The sequence below is a fragment of the Balaenoptera acutorostrata genome, chromosome 2 (assembly GCF_949987535.1).
Source record: "Balaenoptera acutorostrata chromosome 2, mBalAcu1.1, whole genome shotgun sequence".
Classification (NCBI taxonomy): domain Eukaryota; kingdom Metazoa; phylum Chordata; class Mammalia; order Artiodactyla; family Balaenopteridae; genus Balaenoptera; species Balaenoptera acutorostrata.
The window spans coordinates 181,587,099-181,602,702 of NC_080065.1; the positions used below are offsets into that span (position 1 = coordinate 181,587,099).

General features: G+C 45.8%; 1 protein-coding gene across 1 annotated transcript in view; it reads right to left on the bottom strand.

Annotated features, from left to right (window-relative positions):
• Nucleotides 1-2,658, bottom strand: part of ACSBG2 (acyl-CoA synthetase bubblegum family member 2) — a 30,050-nt gene extending 27,392 nt beyond the window's left edge. Inside the window, exons 1-2 of the mRNA XM_007169105.2 lie at nucleotides 2,604-2,658; nucleotides 795-1,024 (exon numbers count right to left, since the gene is read on the bottom strand). Of these exons, the coding sequence (XP_007169167.2) occupies nucleotides 795-1,024; nucleotides 2,604-2,619 (246 nt within the window). The 5' untranslated portion in view covers nucleotides 2,620-2,658. The remainder of the gene's footprint in view (nucleotides 1-794; nucleotides 1,025-2,603) is intronic.
• Between the last annotated feature and the right edge of the window lie 12,946 nt (nucleotides 2,659-15,604).

The window sequence follows — 15,604 nt, forward strand, 5'->3', positions numbered from 1 at the left end:
CACTGTCGAGGCCTCTCTTGTTGCGGAGCACAGGCTCCAGACGCGCAGGCTCAGTAGTTGTGGTTCACAGGCATAGTTGCTCCGCGGCATGTGGGATCTTCCCAGACCAGGGCTCGAACCCGTGTCCCCTGCATTGGCAGGCAGATTCTCAACCACTGTGCCACCAGGGAAGCCCTGGATCACTCATTTTGGGGGAAGCTGGCTGCCATATTGTGAGGACACTCAAGCAACCCTACAGAGAAGCCCATGGAGCTAGGAACTGAGGCCTCCTGCCAAGAGCCAGCCATGTACAGAAGCCATGTACAGATGATGCAGCCCAGGCTGACAGCTTGACTACAACCTCATGAGAGATCCTGAACCAGAAACATCCAACTAAATCACTCCTGGATTCCTGACCCACAGAAACCAAGAGATAATAAAGCTCTGTCATTTTAAGTCACTAAGTTCTGGGGTAATTTGTTATGCAGCAGTAGCTAACTAATATACACATACACTGTGCTAACAGAAAAAAAGGTTGTAGACTCGGGTATAGTATGCTACCATGTGTGTAAAAATGTGCATATATAGAATTATATAACATGTACACATAATTTATTCCCCAGAAGAGCATAGAAAAAACTGCAAATGGTGGCTACCCCCATAAGAGAGGGGACAAAGATTGGAAGGAAATTTTTCACCAGTTAACCTTGTATCTTGGGGTGCCTTGTGCATTTTGTCCCATATGTATGTATACATAAAAGGAATGATTTAATACATGATGAATGAATGAAGGAAGAAATGAATGACTCATTTACCTTGAGTAAGGCTCTTGCAGCCTTCCGACAAGCTTCGTAGTACTGGTTGTAATTCAGAACTTCCCACTTTCCATTCTTCTTTGATGCGAGGGCTAGATAAGTCCCAAATCGGTTGACTGACTCCCGAAAAAATTCAGGGATGGTCATGGGGGTCTCATGGCCTGGCCCGTGTTTTGAAAGCCTCATAAGGACTTCTCCATCTCGGTGAATGGTCCACGGCCCAGGAGTAACTGCAAATAGTCACCAGGGTTGGGTGGCAGACTTTTTTTATTCATTTAATAACTCAGGAGTTGGGGGGGTGGCGGGGGCTGTCTTTTTGAACCTGAATTAATCCCACACCTCGAGTGAAGTCGTATGGTCAGTGCTGGTCTACTCAAGCTTCCTCTTTCATTTATTTCTTCCTTACCCTCTCAACAGTTTATTATGAAAATTTTCAAGCATACAAAAAATTGGATTGTATAGCTAATGCCCTCTACCCACCACCAAATTCTACAACTTCTAGCATTTTGCTGTATTTGCTTTATCACATCTCCATCCAGCCATCCCTCTATTTATCCATCCATTCTGCCATCTTACTTTTTGATACATTTCAAAGTAAGCTGGAGCTGTCCATTTCACCCTTCAACATTTGAATCATTTTAAAAAATTTTATTGAGGTATAGTTGATTTATTACAACGTGTTAATTTCTGCTGTACAGCAAAGTGACTCAGTTATGCATATATATATTCTTTTTCATATTCTTTTCCATTGTGGTTTATCACAGGATATTGAATACAGTTCCCTGTGCTACACAGTAGGACCTTGTTGTTTATCTGTTCTATATATAATAGTTTGCATCTGCTAATCCCAAACTCCCAATCGTTCCCTCCCCTACCCCCCTTCCCCTTGGCAACCACAAGCCTGTTCTCTATGTCTGTCTGTTTCTGTTTTGTAGATAAGTTCATTTGTGTCATATTTGAAATTCTACATATAAGTGATATCATATGGTATTTGTCTTTCTCTTTCTGACTTCTCTTAGTATGATAATCTCTAGGTCCATCCATGTAGCTGCACATGGCATTATTTCACTCTTTTTAAAAACATTTTAATCATTTGGTGTGAATCAGCCTTTAGTATTTGAATCATTAACTAGAATTCCATATTATTTACAAATGATATATATATAGACATATCTGTATTACATTATTATTACATCTGCACCGTATATAATTATATCTGTACCATATGTATAATTACATCTACACTATATATGTATATAATTATATCTGTACTATATAATTATATTCTCAATCTATATATTATTATATCTGTACTATATAAACAATTACATATTACATCTGCCACATATATATACACATACAGTTACATCTGCACTATATATAATATATAATATGTAACATATAGTATTATATATATTATATATTTATGTGCTTTACCCACACAGGCTCACCATCCTAATAAGGCTCACACACAGGCTCACCATCCTAATAAGGAGGTGCTATTATCAATGCACCCCCCCCCGCCCCCAGTACCAACAATACACACGAGGCTTCAAAAGAGTAAGTGACTCGCCCATTGTCACCCGGCTAGCAGAGCTCTGCTCTGAACAACAGGGCCCAGCTGTCAACCACTTGCCCGTGCCACCTCTGCTCGCCATCACATATAGAGACTTGGCCTCCCAGGTTCAGGCATCTCCGCCAAGGCCAGCAGCTGGGGCAGGGAGGAACTGTGCCTGACTCTCCCGGCCCGGACCCCTTTATAAAAAGCCATGGCTGACTCAGCGCACCTTTCTCTCTCACACAGCATACCTCGTTCTTGATTCATGTCTGCTTTAAGGTCCTCGGCCTTCTCTTCTCAAGTCATTGGGGTTTCAGCCCTTCCAGGTCCGCAGAGACCATTCTTCACAGTGCTGCAAGGCACAAAGCAGGGAACTTAGCAGGCCTGGCAAAGGGGCTGCAGGTCTGAAGTCAACTCCCATGTCTGCTTAGTCATGTCTGCCCAGAATCCTGGGGTTGATTAGTCATGCCTGTCCTGGACCTAGGAGGAGAGGAGAGTGGCCTGTATGCCAGATGATAGAGCAGTTGTAAAGTCCAAAGGGTGTTCAGTCTTTGAGTTTCCAGAAGAGTGGCTTAAACAGTTAGACAATAGGGGCCAAGGCCACACGTGATCCTTTGGGTGAGAAAACATTTTGAGGTCTCCTGAAGGAAAGCAACTCTCACGAGAGAGTTCTGCTCTGGTTGGTTGCCTTAAAGATAGTACAACATGAGGGACTTCCCTGGTGGCGCAGTGGTTGAGAATCCACCTGCCAATGCAGGGGACCCAGGTTCGAGCCCTGGTCCAGGAAGATCTCACATGCTGCAGAGCAACTAAGCCTGTACGCCACAACTACTGAGCCTGCGCTCTAGAGCCCGCGTGCCACAACTACTGAGCCTATGTGCCTAGGGCCCGTACTCTGCAGCAAGAGAAGCCACCGCAGTGAGAAGCCCATGCACCGCAACAAAGAGTAGCCCCCACTCACCGCAACTAGAGAAAGCCCGTGCTTAGCAACGAAGACCCAATGCAGCCAAAAATAAATAAATAAATTAAAAGAAAAAAGATAGTACAACATGAAAACCCAAAGGGCATAAAGGAAAAAACAGAGTAAATCTTGTTACATAAAAAGTTTTAAATTTTTCACATAGCAAAGAATACCATGAACAGAATCAAAAGATCAACAACAAACTGAAAAAATATATATAGGCAACACATCTAATCAATAAAGGCCTGATTTCCTTAATATGTAAAGAATGCCAATGAATCAATAAGAAAAAGATCAATAACCCAATGAGAAATGGGACAAAGGCTTGAATAGACAATTCTCTGAAAACACATTTTTAAATGACTTTTAAAAACAGGAAAACATGCTCCATCTCAGTCCAGAGAGAAACGCAATAGAAAATACAATGCAATTTTCACCTATCGGATGATGTAAGACCAAAAAGGTTGAAAAAGACCTTATATTCTTGAGGATGTGGGATAACAGGGGCTCTCAAATACTATGGTAAAAGTTGATGCAGCCCCTTTAGAGGATGTTGTGTTAGTAATCAAGCTCAGGGTCACATGGCCGTGAATCCATTGGTAGAGGACTGCAGATTCCTGGCTGCCCAGGGTCCTTGCACACTCAGGAACTGACAGACACCACTGTTTGAAGCCTTTTGTGTATGATGAGGGACAAGCACCACTCCTTAAGCTTGTTTGACTTTCAATGTGTTCATCCTTAAATCTATTAAACAACATTTTTCTAAACATCTACATAACATGAATTAATAGTTATTCTCATGGACTGAATTGTGTTCCCCAAAATTTGTATGTTGAGGCCCCAACCCCCCTAATGTGATTGTATTTGGAGATGGAGCCTTGAGGGAGGTAGTCAAGGTTAAATACAAGGGTGGAGCCCTAATCCAATAGGATTGATGTCCTCCGAAGAAGAGAAAACCAGCTCTCTTTTTTTCTCTCTACCACATGAGGACACAGCAAGGAGGCGGCTGTCTGGAAGAGAGGCCTCACCAGAAACCAGTCCTGCTGACACCTTGATCTTGAACTTCCAGCCCCTGCAACTGAGCAAAAATAAGTTTCTATTCAGGCACCCATTCTGCAGTGTTTTGTTATGGCAGCCCTAGCAGACAGTTACATATATACCTTAAAAAATGTTGCTTAATGAGCTCGTGCATTTAATCAAAATTTCCCAAACAGGGACTTCCCTGGTGGTCCAGTGGCTAAGACTTCGCGCTCCCAATGCAGGGGGCCCGGGTTCGATCCCTGGTCGGGAAGCTAAGATCCCACATGCATGCCGCAACTAAGAGTTCGCATGCCGCAATGAAGATCCCACACGCCGCAAGCAGCTAAGACCCGGCGCAGCCAAATAAATAAATATTTTTTAAAATTCCCAAACAATTCAACACTGGCCACACATGTTTCCTTAATCAACCCCCCCCCAAGCATGTAATTAAACTCACAAATCCAATACATTAATCTGTTCCAATCAAAAGGTATCTCCAGACATCCTCAGCTGTCCCCTTGGAGGGCAAGATAGCCGGTTGACACTGATTGCGAGTGATGTTTCAGTGGTTTCCATGAGGAAAACTGTATTATTTTGTTTGTGACCCACAGTGTGCTCCATATAAGAATCAAGCAGTTGTTATAAATTCTAGATTTGCGGTTAACGTTCTACCAACTCCAGATATTTCGATCAGAACCAGGGGGTATAGCCTCTGGCGAATGGAGCCCCATGACCTACACAGGGTTCTATACTAGCAGGTACCGGCTTTGTATTTCAGTGAAAACAGGTAGCTAGAAAAAGGCGCCTTAGAAGATGAGCTTGAGTCTCCGTGGAGCTTATACACACAGAGTAGACCCATCAGCAGAGCAAAGCAAGCAGCAAAGCACAGCCAATTTAGACGAAGCTATAAACATGCATGTGAAGACGTGCCCAAAGCATGCGGCAAACGAAGAAACTAGAAGGAGGTCCAAGGTCCGGCTGGAACGACTGGATCTGGCCAGAACCTTAGGGTCACCCTGGATTCACCCTTCACTCCCCACCTTCCTTTCCTTCCCTCCCTCCCTTCCTTCCTCTCTTCCCCCATCCCCCTTTCTTCCTCCCCCCTCCCCCCTCTGCCCCCCACATCTGGTCCACCAGCAAATTCTATCAGCTCAGCCTTCAAAATCAGTCCCAAACCAACCGCTTTCGAACCTGGGCTCCCTCGCGTGAGCCAGAGGGACCCCAGTCAAGGTGGGGCCCATCACCCGCATGCGCTGTGTGGTTGCTGGCTGGATCCCAACGCAAACAAGGTGCCTGTGAGGCAATCGAGGACTTGAATGCTGCCTGGATCTCAGGTGACACGAAGAGAGGATGGTAGCTTTTGAAAGTGTGATAACAACGGCTCTGGGACTCAGTTACAGAAGAGGATCCCTGTCGCTAAGGCGTTCCCAACCTGGAATAATAACGTGCTGTCTGGGGTTGGCTTTAAAACCAGCCGGCGGGGGGCGTGGTCGCGTGGAGATGAACAAGGTCAACTTCACGTTGACAATTATCGTAGCCAAGTAGTGGGTACATTGTGGGGTGGGGTGGTTCACGACACCGCCAGCTCTATTTGTGCGTTATTGAAAATTCATAGAACTCTTCACCAAAAATAAATTCTATGATATGTGAAAAAACTGTACTATGCTTAGGATGGACAATTTAAAAATATTTTGTGGCTAATTTCATTGGGCTTCCAGGTGTTGCTAGAGATAAAATATAAGGAGAAAATAATATGAGCGGTAGCTTCTCATTTTCAATATAGACTTAGGTCTTGTCCATAATGTATCAGTTACGTGTTCATTGTTAAAAAGTCTTCATCACTTTTCCAAATATGTGTTACATGGTGATAGCATACAGAGAAAAATTTCCTCCAGGCAATTAATGTTTTATAAATAAAGGTTTCCTTTGCCAAACTAGAAAATAAAAGATGTACTGTACACCAAAATCCTATATCCCTACCCCAATGTGAAATTTTTGATAAAATATAACAAAATTTTTTAATGTAATAAAAGATCTACCCCATGCCAAGCACCATGACAAGCTGTTTGGGGCTACCGTAAAGGACTTTCAGAAAGTATCTGTTTCCACAAAAAAATTAAAATCGGGAATAGAACTCCCACTTGAGGGCAAACTGAAGTAAATTGGGACTTCCCTGGCAGTCCAGTGGTTAAGACTCTGCACTTCCAATGCAGGGGGTGCCGGTTTGATCCCTGGTCGGGGAACAAAGATCCCGCGTGCTGCAGTGCAGCCAAAGAGAAAAAAAAAAATCAAAGTAAATTGGAAACACCAAAGTATTATTCACCTAAAAGAATTTTAAACTACATACAAAGAATGGCCACTGCAGCACTGTTTGGACAGCAGAGGACTGGAAGAAATGGAAATATCCAGCAATGAAGAACTGGTAATATGCATTATGGAATCTCCACATGGTGGAATGTTCTAGAGCTGTGTAAGAAAACACCAGGAACCAGGAACGCACAGCCGTGTTCACAGCAGCACAGTTCCCAGTAGCCAAAAGGTAGAAACAGCCGAAACACCCCTCAACGTGTGAATGGTTAAACAAAATGTGGTCCGTTCGTACAATGGAACATTATTTGACCCCCAAAAGGAGTGAAGCCCCGACACTCGCTACAACGCAGATGGACCTTGAGAACACGATGCTCAGTGAGAGAAGCCAGACACAGAAGGACACACAGGGTGTGATTCCATTTATATAAATGTACATAGAGACAGAGAGTGGGTTTGTGGTTGCCGGGGGGCTGGGGAGTGACTGTTTAATGAGAACAGAATTTCCTTTTGGGGTGATGGAAATGTTTTGGAACTAAATAGAAAAGATGGTTGCACAAGATTGTGAACGTACTAAATGCCACCGAGCGGTTTACTTTAAAATGGTTAATTTTACGTTATGTGAATCTCACCTCAATTAAAAAACACCAGAAATGTTGATTAATGGTTCCCTAAATGGAACATTCTCCAAGACATAAAATTAAATTAAAAAAGCAAGATGAAGGACAACAGATAAAGAACGTGACTGGGCAGGCAGACGTGTACATGTGTGTGACTCAAGAAGAAAGTTCTGCGCCTCTGGTCTAAGAGGTCATTACCTCCTTGGTGGACACAGTGCAGAATGCCAGCAATCTGACCCCAAATTTGACCGCTGACGCCCTGAGAATGGGACAATGAGAGAGAGGTCTCAGATCACAAAGTCCCCAGGGACCTGTGGCCATCAGCAGGCCTGTGCTGGTCTCTTCCAGCTTCACCACCAACAAGAGCCCATCCTGCACACCCAGCAAGGGGGAAGGGAGGGGCTCCATCCCAGGGGTCGGCCACTCTCCTCCCCTGGTGCTTCCTGAGCATCTACTGTGTGCCGGGCAGCGCTCTAGCCACCGGGCAACCAGATGGACAGAAATCCCTCCTGGAACTGACATTCTAATTGGGAGAAACAGCCAGGAGACAAGCAAAGATCAATTCAGACGGTAACAGGATGAGCCTTGAAAACATCAGGCTGAGAGAAGGAAGCCAGATACCAAAAGACACAGAGTGTGTGGGTCCATTTATGGGAAGTGTCCAGAACAGGCAAATCCACAGAGACAGAGCGTGGATTCATAGTTGCCTGGGGCTGGGGGAGGTGGGTGGGGAGTGGCTGCTTAATGAGAGTTTGGTTTCCTTTTGGAGTGTTGAAAATATTTTGGAACTAGATAGTGGTGGTGTTTGTGCATCGTTGTGGATGTACTGAATGCTACTGAATTGTGCACTTTAAAATGGTGAATTTTGTGTTAGGTGTGTCTGCCATTAATTTTAAAAAATTCAGATTAATGATGACCAGAATGGAGACAATAGAACAGGGCATTGTGATAGAGAGCGCTGGGGTGGTCAGGGAGGGCCTCTTGGAGGAGGTGACATCTGAGCTGAGACCTGAAGGACGCGGAGTTCTACTGCAGAGACTGTTCCAGGCAGGGGGAACCGTGAGGGCAAAGGCCGTGAGGTGGGAAGCAGCTTAGCATGTTCCCGGTGCAGAAGGTAATATGCCTGGTAATAGGCTGGAGGCCAGCCTCCAGGCAGCAAGGGGCATATGGAGATAAATACGAAGACGGCCCCCCCTCATGCCACATGCCCTCATCTCCTCAGCTCCAGCTACTGAAACCTTCTCTCCACCCCCTCCCCTGCAACACACACACACTCCAAGCTCCTTCGCACCTCAGGGCCTTTGCACATGCTGTTCATTCTGCTCCAAACACTGTTCTCACTAATCTTCACCCGTGGCTTCCTCTGTTTATGAGTCCGTTCTTCAGGGAAACGTCCTGTATTATCCGAGGCTGGGCCAGACCCTACACCTTCTCATTCCACCCTCTTTCCCTACATTGCACCATCTAGCTTTGTAATTGTGTGTGTATGGGTGTGTGTATGCGACTATCTTGTTGATCATTATATCTCTAACACCTAGTACAGCACCTGGGGTTCGATCAATATTAGCTGAATGAATATATATGTAAATATATTGATTCAATAGACTATGGTTCTCAATCAGTGGTGATTCTGTGTTTCCCCCACCCCTGCTCCGCAGAGGATACTTGGCAGTGTCTGGAGAGTTTCGGGTGTCACAAGTTGGGGGTGCTACTGGCATCTATCGGGTAGAGGCTGGGGCTGCTGCTAAACATCCCACAATGTCCAGGATAGCACCCCACAACCAAGAATTATTCGACCCCAAATGTCAAAAGCACCGACCCTGAGAAACCCTGGACTAGACAAGGCAGTTATAACATGAAAATAGCAAGCACAGTCAGAGTCTTTTCTATACACAGAAGTAGTAGGGGGAGCCCTACGAAGAGAGACATTTCCCTGTGTTCTTGGGCTGAGAGGCTCCCTGTAAAACCAGGGACAGTTAAACTCTGGTTAATTGAACCAACAACAGCAATAAAAACAGGCAACGTGGGTCTTTCTGCAAGCACGATTCTGAGAGTTTTATATGTACTGACTCATTTCATCTTCACAACCCTTCGAGGCAGCTACTCTTATTGTTCCCCGTTTTGCAAATGAGGAAACTAGAGCCTGGCAAGCTGAGCTTGCCTGTGGTCCCAGTGTAATACTTTCTCTTTGATCCTGAAATCAGCTCATCATTCATGAGCAGCTAATAAGTGGAGGCAGTATGATTCTTCCACAAAGCCAAGGTCAGATCAAGCTATGGATTAAAAGAATCTTGGCCAGATGGAGAATGTCCGTTTATCAAGACATCAGAAAGCAGTAAGTCAAGATAAGTCACTGACCAAGATGAAGCATTTGCTATGTTTATATCCCAAGAAAGAATTCATATACAGAATATGAAAAGACTTCCTCTTTAGTTTTAAGAAGACAACCCCATAGGAAATGGGTGCAAACCGTGAACAGACAGTTCACAGAGCAGGAAACACGAACAGGCTATAAACCCAGGACAAGATGCTAAGGTTCCTTGGTAATCAGGGAAATGCACATTAAAACCACAATGAGATATTATTCCACCCCCAGTAGATGTACAAAAATGCATCAAATGCTAGAGAGAAAGAAGAATGGGAGCCCTCCTCCACTGCCAGGGGAGCTAAAGATGACATGCCCCATTGAGAAAGCATTGTGGTGTTAATGGTTAAAGGTGAATACATGCATATCCCTGACTTGGCATCTTCACTCCCAGTTATATGTATACCCAAGAGAAACTTGCACATCAGCCCCAGGAGACATGGACAAGAATGATCACAGTGGCCGTGTTCATAAGAACCCCAAACTGGAAACAGCCCAAATATTCATCAACAGGAGAATGGATGCATCCATTATGGAATGCTATGCAGTGATGAAAATGTAGGAACAGACACAAAAACTTGGGTGCATCTCCCAGCCTTGATGCTGATAAAGAAGCAGGTGGCAGTATGATTTTATTTATATAAAGTTCACAGACAGGCAACATTAATTAGTCCTCGTTTAGGTGGTAAAACGAGAAGGAAAAGTTCTACAGGCAGTTCAGGACAGTGTTACCTTATTCAGGCGAGGGAGGAAGATGAGAAAAAGGCAGGACACAGAGGCCTTCTAAGTTCCTAATAATATTCTATCTCATAAGGTGAAGTAGGTACACAGGCATTTATTGCTATTCATTAAATTGTACGTTAAAATGTTTTGTGCATCATTTTATACGCAAGATGTGTTCCACAATTTTAAAAAGCCATGTAGGGTTTATTATAGCAATGCAAAAGTTATTCAACATTCAAATTCTCACTGAATTTAAGGGACAAGTGTGAGACACTATATAATCTCCTCAAGAGAGAATTTCATGAAATATCCATTTTTAAATGACAGTCCCTTAGCCGATAAGAAATGGAAGACTCTCCATTACTTGATAAAGGCTACCTACCAGCACTATAAATATTATACTTAACAATGGCAGCAGAAGCATTGGAAGAGTTTCCATGAAGTCAGAAATAAGACAAAGACATCGGGCTTCCCTGGTGGCGCAGTGGTTGAGAATCTGCCTGCTAATGCAGGGGACACGGGTTCGAGCCCTGGTCTGGGAAGATCCCACATGCCACGGAGCAGCTGGGCCCGTGAGCCACAATTGCTGAGCCTGCGCGTCTGGAGCCTGTGCCCCGCGACGGGAGGGGCCGCGATAGAGAAAGGCCCGCGCACCGCGATGAAGAGCGGTCCCCGCACCGCGATGAAGAGTGGCCCCCGCTTGCCACAACTGGAGAAAGCCCTCGCACGAGCCGAAGACCCAACACAGCCAAAAATAAATAAATAAATAAATAAATAAATAAGAAAATCCTTTAAAAAAAAAAAAAAAAAAGACAAAGACATCAGCTGTCACTGCTACTAGTCAGCATTGTTCTGGAGGCACTTGGCCAATGCAGTAAGATAAGAAAAAGAAGTGAGAGGAATAAAGATTGGAAACAGACAGCATCGCCATTTTGCAAACGATGTGATTGACTACCTAGACTATTCAGTCAACTGAAAAGCTATTAGAAATAAAAACAGATCTGTAAGGTGATTAGATAGAAGATCAATATTCAAAAACCAATAGCTTTCTTGTACACCAGCAGCAACCAGTTAAAAGATGCAGTAGAAAAGTATCCCAAGGCCAAAATGTGTGTGTGTGGTGAGTCCGGCTCCTACCGCAATATGCCTGGATGCTACGTTGACATATTGATGTATGAAAAGTCAAGTACGATCGTCAGACACCGAATCCCAGAGGACCCTCGTGTGCCCCTCTCCCATACCACTGGCACCTGCCACTCTTCACCAGCTGTGGTTCTGGCCATCACAGCAAGGCATTGGTTGCCGAGACACCTGGGCACTCAGGGTGTTTTCTTCTTCCACAGAGATGATAAACAAGTTGCTCCTCCTGGGAACCTGAACACGTGCTGCCCCTTCCCAGCCCTCATCACCGACTGCGTCCAGCCAGGATAGTGGTGGTGACAAGAGGCAGGAAGGCGGGCAGTTTCCCCTCCCTGACAGCCCTTCTACCCCATCCAGCCTTCTGGAACCTTCCTCCCAGCCTCCTCTTGTGACGTCACTGGCTGTCCCTGCCTCCCCACCCTGCCCCCACTCCTGCTTCCGGGACGCTTCCTGCTTCTCTTTTCACGGACCCACTCGTTCAGGCACTGCACTCCTGCACCTGACTGTGACATTTTTATGGAGCCAGAGGACTTACGCTGGGCATCGTGCTGGATGCTGGGACCGTGAAGATGTGCAGAACCAGACGAGGTCTGCTCACGGAGCCAGCGGGGAAACCTAGAGTCATGCAAACAGGGAGACCCAGTGTGTGTTGGTCAAGAGGGTGTTGGTGTTGCGGGGAGGGCTGACCTAGGCAGGGAGGTCGCGAGAGGTTCCTCAAGCTGAGGTCTAAAAGCTGGGTGGGTCTCAGCCCCGACCTCACCACTTTCTATCACGCTGCCCTGCTTTATGCGTCCTTAGTCTGCTTCGCTCATTGCTGCATTCCAGTGCCTAAAACAGTGCCTGGCAGGGCTCACAGCAGGTGCTCAATAAATAAAGATTTATTACCCAAATGTTCTGCTCTGCCAAGAGACAAGAACAAGGAGTGTTCCGTTGTCTCTGGAGCCTTCTGGGTGGTTCCCATCCACGGCTGACCAATGTCACTCCGCAGAGCAGCGAGACAGCTGTGGCTGGGAGAGAGAGCATCCACCATGAGCCATTCTGCCCCTTCTTTTCTAGACCCCTCACCTAAAGATCGTCTCCCAGGCCCCCTTGTTGTGACATGTGGCCGTCTGGCTAAATCCTGACCTGTGGGATGTGGACCTAGGTGATGGGGGTCACTTTGGGGTTATGCCCTTAATGGAGAGGAGGTGGCACCCCCTTTCCCTAGTGGGAGGCTGGGACCTGAAGCAGACACCTTGGACAGGAGGGGAGCTGGACAGTGAGGGAGGCAGAGCAACAAGAGGGAAGGAGCCTGGGTCCCTAATGGCTGTGGAGCCACCTGGCTAGTCCTGGACAAATACAGAGTTCCATGCACACTCACACACTCACACACACACACACACACACCTTCATATGGACATGCAATCACATGCACACACACGCATGTATACTCACCTGCACTCACATGCATGCACACCTGCTCCCACAGTCACACCCACTCACATCCTAAGACACACCCTCCTACAGACACAAAATTGCATACAGCCACACACTGAGTCACACACACCCTTTTATAGACACAATTACATACACACAGTGTCACGCATATGCACTCATACACAGACACACAGTTATATACACACGTGCTCACACACATATGCATGACAACCTCACATTCATGTGCATCCTCATTAGATACACGATTGCATACATATATGCTCACACACGTGCACTCACACGTCTTCACACAGATACATACTCTCACACACATGCACACACAAGTTTCTCACCACAGAAAAGTCCACTCAGGAAAAACCTGTGCAGAGATATCTCAGCTGAGGCTTGGTGAGGACGGGGCAGATGCTGCAGTGCTTGCCCAGATCTCATTCAGGGATGGAGGGCGTGCTGCCAGCTTCCGGAACTGCTAAGCAGACCTCTGCTGCTGGCCCTTTGGGATCAGCCTCCGCTGAACAGCACCCCAGCATGTAGGGTTACAATCCCTTCTCGGGGCAGCCCACACCCGCGTCATGGCATAAAGTCCCTGCCTGTCACCCCAACTCAGAGCAACCCTGAGAGGCTGTCCCAGCCGCAGAGCCTCCCTGGGGGCAGGTGACCTTCTCTCTCCCTTGGAAGCCCAGTCCTGCTTCCCCCCCTCCCACCAGTGTCCCTCCTGAGTGCTCCCTAAATAAACCGTTTTGCAAGCTCAGTTTTCCTCGGCTTCACAATGAGCCCAACATAGAGCAAAAGCAGTAATCATCTCCCACTCAAATCCCTCCGTTGACCTTGCCTTACCTTTCTCTTACCTGCCCCAGCTAAGGCAGCAGCAGGGACCCTTCTTTCCCCACAAGCCTTGGCCATCAGCAGTGACCATGCTCCCTGGGTGGTGGAGGAGCCCCTCCTCCAAGCAGAGGGACAGAGTTTATTCCAGGCCACCGCGCACATTTTAATCGAGAAAAGTCTGACAGTAGAAAACAGGATTGCATGGAGGCAGCAGCTGCAGAAAGAAAAGCCCTGATTTGGCAAAATCCGTCTACCCCAACCCCGCTGACCCCGGAAGACTCCCCCTCCCCCAAAGCCAAGGGCAAAACGAACTGAAGCTGAGGGCAACTCTGTGAAAGGACCCAGGTGCCTGCATTGGACATCGGGGAAGGGGTGACTCACCTGGGTGTCCTCCACCCCCCTCGCTGGGCAAGGGGGAGTCGCACCCCAAGCACTTTGGGCTGCTTTCAGGATCTGCTCCACATCCGTCTCTCAGGATGAGAACGGGGGAAGCTCTCAGCCAACTTCCAACTTTCCCCAATTAACCAACTCACCCACTAACTCAGGTTCTGTCCCCCTTACAAAGCATGCAAATGGGCCTGGTTCATATAGAACCCTCGTGGGGTTACTCTGAAATGCACGTGCATCTATCCCACATGGGATGAGCTGTGTGCTTAGTGAGGGTGAGATGTTTATTCCCAAACCTGTTTACGCCCGTTGTACTCGTTACCCTAACAACATGATTTAATTAAATATTATACCCACCAATGCAGTACAAGGGCAAAAAAATCATTGTTTCTAAGCCCAAAGTACAGGTGATTCAAAAAAGATTGATGAGAGACTTCCCCTTACAGTGCGGGAGGTGCGGGTTTGATCCCTGGTCGGGGAGCTAAGATCCCACATGCCTCGCAGCCAAAACACCAAAACATAAAACAGAAGCAGTATTGTAACAGATTCAATAAAGACTTTAAAAAACATGGCCCCCGTTTTTAAAAAAGTGATTCCCGATAGTGAATTCACAATTTAAAGAAAAAAAAAAAGATTGATGAATTAAGCAAGATGGTATATTGCGTCTGGGAAAAAACTGGAAATCTACCCTGTCCAATATGGTAGTGAATACCTGTGTGTATATCTAGATTTAAATTTTTATTAAAGTTCAAGTGAGAACTGTACACTTTAAAAATGGTTAAGAGGATAGATTGACTGTTGTTTTACTACAGTTAAAAATAAAAATAAATTAGCTTAAATTTAAACTTCAGTTCCTCAGTCACACAAACAATAGTTCAAAGGCTCAGTAGCCACATGTGGTTGGTGGCGGCCATATTGGACAACCCAGGTGCAGGACATCTCCAGCATGTTCTAGACTGGAGTGGCAGACCAGTTCTATACCCAGGGTGTTCTTCAAGTATCTTTATGCTCTTACTACACTCTTGTGATTACAAGCTCTTAATGATAGTCAGGAACATTAAAGATAGGATAGTAATTTGACTATTGAAAAGTTTATAAAAGCTTATTCACGTATTCAGTGGGTTGGTTGGTCACGTGAGAAATTTCAACACCTTCTTTTCTTATACTATCTATTTATTAAAACAAATTTGCTTTTCTTGGTGATAATCTACATCATCAGAAACTTCAGGTGTAGAGCTCTCAACATTGGCTTCCTCACCACAGTTTCCAAGTTTTTGCTGAAAACCCAAGAATTCTTTTCTTGGCACCCCTTTGTCCTTGTGGCCCCATCCCTAGTACCCCATGATCGCCATGACCTTCAAGATCAAGCGAACAAGAACTTTTTGGACCTCTGCTTGGGGTTTCAGGCTAGGAAGCATCTAAAGAAGTGACTCCCCCCATCTTGAAGAAATTGAAATCAGAAAATGTAGA